Source organism: Octopus sinensis, linkage group LG2 (assembly GCF_006345805.1).
Source record: "Octopus sinensis linkage group LG2, ASM634580v1, whole genome shotgun sequence".
NCBI lineage: Eukaryota > Metazoa > Mollusca > Cephalopoda > Octopoda > Octopodidae > Octopus > Octopus sinensis.
In genome coordinates this window covers 35,911,120-35,920,101 of record NC_042998.1, presented here as the reverse complement: position 1 = coordinate 35,920,101, position 8,982 = coordinate 35,911,120, and the positions used below count along the sequence as shown (strand labels likewise).

General features: G+C 39.4%; 1 protein-coding gene across 1 annotated transcript in view; it reads right to left on the bottom strand.

The window, feature by feature from the left end:
• Window positions 1-396: 396 nt before the first annotated feature.
• The window catches only part of LOC115228642 (cell division cycle protein 27 homolog), a 52,944-nt gene continuing 44,358 nt past the window's right edge, over window positions 397-8,982 (bottom strand). The window contains exons 19-20 of the mRNA XM_029799191.2: window positions 7,838-7,994; window positions 397-1,271 (exon numbers count right to left, since the gene is read on the bottom strand). Coding sequence (XP_029655051.1) covers window positions 1,141-1,271; window positions 7,838-7,994 — 288 coding nt within the window. The 3' untranslated portion in view covers window positions 397-1,140. The remainder of the gene's footprint in view (window positions 1,272-7,837; window positions 7,995-8,982) is intronic.

The window sequence follows — 8,982 nt, the reverse complement described above, 5'->3', positions numbered from 1 at the left end:
CCTTCCAAATGCCAACCACTTTACAATGTGAACTGCATGCATTTAAGTGGCACCTGCACTGGCAGAGTCACCTTGCAAGACAATTGATCAGGTATTTTGACCACAAAACTTATTTTCTGCTAATTCTGTCATCTACAGTCCTAAATTCAAAAATAGCCATACTAAACTCTAAGATTAATAAGACTTTATCAGAGACAAATATTTCATGAACATTCCAAATTTCTAGTCTGTTTTGTTTTAATATTTACATCAATAAAAACGCTGGAATTAAAAGGTAGACGAGGGAGAAGAGAAAGGAATGAAAGAATAAGATAAGGGAGAGAGTGAAAAGGGTGAACATGAAGGAGACAAAGAAGCCATGTGAGAGAGAAATAGGTGAAGAAAGAGAAGAATCGGTTATTTTATATATATTTATTATTTCCTTTGAGCTGTCAAAGCAATTGTTGTTGTAGAAACAACAAGGCTGAGAGAAGTTATGGTAATAAACAATAAAAGGAAAAGTCAGAATTCTTGGACACATATCTACTAATACCAATTTGCCTAGCAGATATTTCGTCTTCTTTCAGTTCTTTTTTGGGAGGTTTTTTTTTTTGTTTTCCTGAAAGATTTTTTTTTTTTATTTATTTTAATATTTTATTTGTGGAGGAGGTGTTACAATTTGTTTGTATGAGAGCGTTTATGTGTGGATGTGTGTGTGTGCTTTTATTTTTTTCTTTTATTTTTTTTTTTTGTAATATTTTTTTGCTTGGAATTTCTGTCCATTTAGTTTTCAGCTAACAATACGAGAAGCTGAATATCAGCTGTCATTTGGAAATGTTTATCTGTCTCTGACAGTTTGGAGGAGGAAGAGGAGGAGAGAGAAGAGAGAAAGAGTCACAAAAAAAAAAAAAAAAATGACCTATGTCCATCTGGTTTGGCAGATTGATCATCTTGCTATCTTTCCATTTGGTTAATAACAAAGCAGACCATGTGTTGTTGTTGCCACCATCTGTGATCTTCCTGCTGCTCTTTTCTGCTTCCTGCCCCAGTGCCGCCGCCACCAGCAACTGCAACCAACCAACCCCCCCACCTTGTACATACAGGCATACATACACCACATCACTAACTGCCAAACCAACCACCGACACTAGTAAGCCACTATCACAAACTCTCATCGCTCTCCATGGCCTGCAGTTGAAGGTCCTCATGATCAATATTGGAAATGTTAGAGGAATTGCTACGAGAAGCAGCCTCTTGAGAATCAGCCTCTCCACCGTTGTCATCAACACCAACTGCAAAACGAGCAAAACAGAGAGAAAGAGAATAAATACAAAATATTATGGACCTGCTCAATCTAAACAAGACATTTAGTAAAAAAAAATAAATAAAAACCTATTAATATCACTTGAGTTTTTTTTTGTTGTTGGATGTTTTTTTTTTTTTTACAATTTTTCAAAGATAAGAGAGACATTTTTCAACCAAAGAAATAATAAAGATACACAATAAGTGGGAGATTTCAAGTGTTGGATTACTTGACTGATGATATTGCTAAGGAATCATAACTTTAGCCAGTCATTAGTCATTGTGTGAGATTCTATAAGAAGGTATGTAACTCTGCTTGACTTGAGAAAGGCAAACGAACCAATTCTGTAGAAGCATCGAAGTGGTTAATAATGGGAGAGGAAGGGCAGACAGCTACGAAAACAAAACCTGGATCTTAATCCACGGTTGCTAAACAAGCTAAAAACAAAATCTTCCACAAAGACTTGGGCGTGGCTAGGCACAGACCTGCCTCAGTGCTAAGCAGCTTGCTTCTCAGCCGCATGCTTCCAGGTTCAGTCCCACTGCATGATACCTTGGGCAAGTGTCTTCTCTCATAGCGACGGGCCAACAAAAGCCTTCTGAGAGGATTTGGTAAACAGAAGCTGAAAGAAACCCGTTGTGTATTTGTGAATATTTATATACATACATACACAGGGCCTCTCGCTCAGGATGAACGGTAGACTGTATGATGCATGTGTGCAAACTGCCATGCTACATGGCAGTGAAACATGGGCCGTGACTGCTGAGGACATGCAGAGGCTTAAAAGAAGTGAAGCTAATATGATCTGCTGGATGCGTAATGTCAGTGTGCATACACGACAGAGTATAAACACCCTGAGAGAAAAGTTGGAACATAAGAAGCATCAAATGTGGTGTGCAAGAGAGACTGTGCTGGTATGGCCATGCGTTATGTATGAATGAAGACAGCTGTATGAGGAAGTGCCACTCCCTAACTGTAGAAGGAACCTGCGGAAGAAGTAGACCCAGGAAGACATGGGATGATGTGGTGCAGCATGATCTCCAAACTTTGGACCTCACAGAGGCAATGACTTGTGACCGAGACCTTTAGCGGTATGCAGTGCTTGAGAAGACCCAAGTGAAATCATAGTCATGGGTGATGCTGGTGCCACGTAACCAGCAGCTATGCAGGCACCTTTCGAGCATTGAGCTTCACGGAGGCAAAGTGGTCGAGCTCCTTTCAAGTGTTGGGCCCCATAGAGGCAATGACCAAGACCTTTGGCATTATGTCGTGTTTGAAAAGAAGAGCCACCAAGCCAGGTAAAAATCAGTTATGGCAGATACCAGTATCACGCAAATGGCACACATACAAGGCACCCATTACACTCTCAAAGTGGTTGGCGTTAGGAAAGGCATCCAGCCATAGAAGCTATGCCAAATCAGGGACTGGAGTGTGGTGCAACCTTCCAGCTTCCCAGCCCTGGTCAAACCATCCACCCTATGCCAGCATGGACAACAGACATTAAATGATGATGATGATTGATGTACATGTGTGTGTGTCTCACCGCTTGACAATCGGTGCTGATAGCTTTACGTCCCTCTAACTTAGCAGTTCAGCAAAAGAGACAGAATAAGCACCAGTCTTTAAAAAATAAGTCCTGGGATCGATTCATTTGACTAAAAATTCTTCAAAGGTGATGCCCCAGCATGGCCGCATCCAGAGAGAAAAGACAGAGAAATAGTAAGCAAAAAGTAAACGAAGCAGACTTAAGCATGAAGTGAGATCAATAAAGTCCCTTCACGTTGATTTGGAAAACAACTTGAAGGGGCTTGAAGGGACTTGAAAACATGGCAGCTAACAGGTTTGGATCTCATGTTTTTGCCATGTCTGAGGAATAGTCTTTACATTTACAAAGCACAACTCATTCCACATTTTCCATCATCATTGAAAGAAGGCAACAAATGAAAGTGTGTGTGTGTGTGTGTGAGAGAGAGAGAGACCATCATTTAACGTCCACATTCCAAGCTGATATGGGTTGGACAGTCTGATAGGATTCGAAAGGCCCCCAAGATTTTTTAAGTTTCCCTCTGGACCCAATCATAGTTTCCCATGTGCACTCCCCAATGGGTCATCAAACCAAACGCCACTTAAGTGCCAATCGGCCTTGTTTATCGTTGAAACTACAATGGTATCTGATCATCTTTGAACCTCCAACTTTCACTCTTGATCAACGAAGACATGCTTGCCACCCGCCATCCCTGCACTGCTTTGGCATGGCTTCTATCACTGAATGCCCTTCCTAATACCAACCACTTTACAGTATGTTCCAGGCTTCCAATTTACTGTACAAGCATGTCCAGTTATTGAAAAAAAGTCTGTTAACTGGAAAGAGGTGAGGATTGGTGACAAGAAAAACCAGATAACAGCTGGAGATAACTTGCCTTAAATCAAATCTGACCAATCACATGGATGAAAAACTGGCCATTACTATACTGATGACCATCAGCAATATCTTTTTATGTCCATTTCCCATATATGGTGTTTACATATATATACTCCTACACACAAACATCTATATATATATATATATATATATATATATATATATAATATATGCATATATGGGTACAGGACATCACCAATGGTTCAAACAACATGAAACATGTAAACAAACAGGTTAAATATGTAAACGAGAAAACAAATGGAAAGCAGGACAAGTAAACACAGAGAAAGGACCCTTCATCAGTTGTCGGCTGTCTATCTACTCCTTATATATATATATATATATATATATATATATATATATATATATATATCCATGTATCTACTCCTAAGACACCTATATCTGTCCCTTCTACATTTTAAATTTCTCAACTGACATAAAAACCACACACCCTCAATACAACTCCCACTTTTCTTGCCCTGCAAGTTAATTTTGGTGACCTCAGTGGTGCTGGTGCCACATAAAAAGCACCCAGTAAACTCTGTAAAGTGGTTGGCACTAGGAAGGGCATCCAGCCATAGAAACCATGCCTAAACAGCCTGGGACAGCTCCTGTTGAATCATTCCGACCCATGCCAGCATGGAAAACAGATGTTTGATGATGATGATGATGAATCTAAATATATACATTCTTAGCTTTGCATTCACATAGAAATTTGGAGTGAATAGTTTTAGGATGGTTGGGTCTGCAATTTCAGTTTCTTCAGAATCAAGTAATCAAGAGATATCTATTTCTAGACCAAAGTGCCAGTCTTTCACAGTTATCTTCCAAGCATCTGATATTTAATCCTGACAACTGTGAAGTGAGGGCTGTAGAAGAAATGAAATACTTGCAATCCAATCTCTCGTGCCCCCAGCCAGGTTACCTGATTTGCAATAAATATATACATAGGCTCAGGGGTGGCTGTGTGGTAAGAAGCTTGCTTACTAACCACATGGTTCTGGGTTCAGTCCCACTGCATGGCACCTTGGGCAAGTGTCTTTTACTATAGCCTCAGGCCACTCAAAGCCCTTATAAGTGGATTTGGTTGACGGAAACTGAAAGAAGCCCGTCGTATGTGTGTGTGTGTGTGTGTGTGTGTCTATGCTGTCCCCCACTATTGCTTGATGACCAATGTTAGTGTGTTTACATCCCTGTAACTTAGTGGTTCAGACAAAGGGTCCAATAGAATAAATACTAGGCTTACAAAGAATAAGTCCTGGGGTAAATTTGTTCAGCTAACGGTGGTGCTGCAGCATGGCCGCAGTCAAATGACAAACAAGTAAAAGAAAAACAGAATGTACGAGTATTGCCTGAGATGGTCCAAACAAGCACACACACCGTTTGTCAAGTGGTGAGAGAGGGATGAGGAGAGTTAACGAAACTCATTACAAATGAAACCAATTACTGTCTAATGATCGGTCAGTTCTTCACTTAGACATCTTTTACTTTTTTTCAGTCACTGGACAGTGGCCATGCTGGGGCACAGCCTTGAAAGACTTAACTGAATGAAAACAAGCCCAGTACTTAGTTTTCTAAAGAGTGGTACTTAAGTCTTTTTTTACCAAACCACTAAGCTATGAGGATGTAAACACACCAACACTGGTTGTCAAGTGGTGACAGGAGACACACACACACACACACACACGTTACCGAACATATATAATGAGCTTTGCTTGTTCACCAGAAGGCTGCGGTTTGAGGCTATGGAGATGACTCTCTCAAAGTGCCGAGTGTTAAAGCACCTAAAAGTCACAGATAGGTGAGACAACTCACTCAGAGTTCCATTCAGGAGTGATGGACATCAATGTTTCACCATTTTTGTGGCTTATCAACATCACCCATGCTCCGTCCAACCTATGCTAGCATGGAAAGCGGACGTTAAACGAAGATGATGATGATGATGGTGGCACGTAAAAAGCACCATCCGAATCGTGGCCGATGCCAGTGCCGCCTCGATTGGCTTCCATGCCGGTGACACGTAAAATGCACCAAACCGACCGTGGATGTTGCCAGCCTTGCCTGGCACCTGTGCAGGTGGCACGTAAAAAGCACCCACTACACTCACGGAGTGGTTGGCGTTAGGAAGGGCATCCAGCAGTAGAAACATTGCCAGATAAGACTGGAGCCTGGTGCAGCCTTCTGGCTTCTCAGATCCCCGGTCGAACCGTCCAACCCATGCTAGCATGGAGAACGGACGTTAAACGATGATGATGATGAGATATATATATATATATATATATATCGTCATCATCATCGTTTAATGTCTATTTTCCATGCTGACATGGGCTGGATGGTTTGACTGAGGTCTGGAGAGCTAGTGGCTGCACCAGGCTCCAATTTGATCTGGCTATGTTTCTACAGCTGGATGCCTTTCCTAACGCCAACCATTTCAGAAGTGTAGTGGGTGCTTTTACATGTCACTGGCACAGGCATCGGCCACGTTCAGATAGTGCTTTTTAGGTGCCACCAGCATAGGAGCCTATATATATAATAACAAAGGGTAAAATTAATTAATTAAGAAGTAATCAGTAATTTCACCAAGTAGAATTCGGCATGAAAAAGACCATTTCATGGTAAGCTTAAGTAATACTTTATAATTAGGGTTCAGCAGAGATTTGCTTCACCACATACCGAAGTTTAGAAATAGCAGTCAAAAAATCTTAGCTATTCCTTCTACTTTAAAAGGGGCTCCCAGAAAAACCAAAGTACTTGAAAACAATGGATTTGGTTTTTCTGGGAGCCCCTTTTAAAGTAGAAGGAATAGCTAAGATTTTTTGACTGCTATTTCTAAACTTTGGTATGTAGTGAAGCAAATCTCTGCTAAACCCTAATCATAAAGTATATATATATATATATATATATATATATATATATATATGATGGGCTGGGCTTCTATCAGTTTCCATCAACCACATCCACTCAGATGGCTTTAGTTGTCCCAATGCTATAGCGGAAGACACTTGCCCAAGGTGCCATGCAGTGGGACTGAACTCAGAGTTGTGTAGGTGGGGAAGCAAGCATCTTACCACACAGTCACATCTTTAGTCTCATAACTTAATACGTAACACTCAAGAACACTTGTGTGCATTTAAAGATTAGGTTATCTAAATGCTAAAATAACTTGATTGGGTCTTGGAGCATTACAATCAACTGAATCTAGAATGTCTCTCTCTGATGACAATCTGAAACTAATTGGTATTAAGAATCAGTACCAAGCTGAGACTGTACAATGAAGCTCTGATTACTATTCAACACAGACAGGAATAAGTAAATAGGTGCATACATAATCAATAAATGGCCAGAACGATTCCAACAAAATACAAAACTAATCAAGAATTTCCATTGCATCGTTTCCATGTATTCCAATCCTACGGATTTTCACAGGAGAGGGTAAACATCTTTATCAATTATGTCCGCTTTCAAATGCTTTAGAATTGTTTAAAGCAGTTTTAGGATTTAACAACACAATTCCCAACAGAAAGATGAACATCGAAAAGAAACTAAATTAACTCCAAGTAAATTAGATGGTTATTCCTCATCATTTAACATCTATTTTCCATGCTGGCATGGGTTGGACGGTTTGAGAGGAGGTGGCCATCTAGAGGGCGACACCAGGCTCCAATTGTCAGTTTTTGCATAGTCTCTAAGCTCGGATGCGCTTCCTAACACTCACCACTTTACAGAGGCCCCAGCATAGGTGCTCGTTATGTGGCACCACCACAGGTGCTCTTTAAATGGCACTTCCACAAGCACTTTAATTGCAGCACCACCACAGGTGATTTTTACAAGGGTTTCTAATCAACAGACATTAATGTCAGCTCAGTTGTCTCCTTTTGTCACATTTGGTCAAAATCTTTTCATCTCAAAAGTGTATCTTCCAAAACACTTGCCCTGCTCACATTTTCTCTCCAATCACCAACTTGCAGGTGTTCAAAGGACACTAGAAATTCCAACCTTTCAATCCACCGTCAGCCCAATACTAAGAGAGTCCAAAAGGATTTTGAATCATCATTCTCTCCAAACCAACAAGAAAATTTTTTTTTAAATACAATAAAAGGCAAAACAGTGATTAATGCATCAAAATACCTTACCTGGATCGTTCATTTTGACAAGAGAATCATCATCGTCTGTTACATAGCGTTTGTCTATGCCTTCTTTAATTTGATTATTTATACCTTTTGGATCCAGATCCATTGCCCAAGAAAAATTAGACAGAGCTAAATGGGTATTTCCAAGTTTTTTATGTACCTGCAAATGCAACAGAAAATTTCATATTTTAATCCAGATTATCACTCGACAAATTTCATATTTTAATCCAGATTATCACTTGACAAATTTCATATTTTAATCCAGATTATCACTCAACAAATTTTACATTTTAATCCAGATTATCACTCGACAAATTTCCTAATTTAATCCAGATTATCACTTGACAAATTTCATATTTTAATCCAGATTATCACTCAACAAATTTCATATTCTAATCCAAATTATCACTCGACAAATTTCATATTCTAATCCAGATTATCACTAGACAAATTTCATATTTTAATCCAGATTATCACTCGACAAATTTCGTATTTTAATCCAGATTATCACTCAACAAATTTCCTATTTTAATCCAGATTATCACTTGACAAATTTCATATTTTAATCCAGATTATCACTCGACAAATTTCATATTTTAATCCAGATTATCACTCGACAAATTTCATATTTTAATCCAGATTATTACTCAACAAATTTTACATTTTAATCCAGATTATCACTCGACAAATTTTATTTTCATTTCAAATTGTTGCCAAAGTTTATTTCTGTTGACATTAAAATTAAGGACTTGAATTACAACTTAAGCGTGCAGGAGACGATGATCAGCCCAATAGGGGACCTGTGGTTGGGGAGGAGACCATGCTCTCAAAGAAATTGATGGCACCATGACAGAAGGCCCTCCAAAAACATTACAAAGTGGTTGACATTAGAAAGGGGATCCACCTGTAGCAACTATACCAAAAACAGAACATACAAGCAAGGTCCAATGCTTGACCAGTCTAGGAGAACAGCAATGCCACATACAAACTGACCCGACCATAATGATCTGTCTAATTCTAAGAAACATAGAAAGCAGATTTAATACGATGCTGATAATGATGTCCATAAAGTGATAGTATGTTGTCAATGTGACAGTCCCATGAAAGGGAAGAATGCTACTGTTATTTAACCCTAGGAAACACCGTTT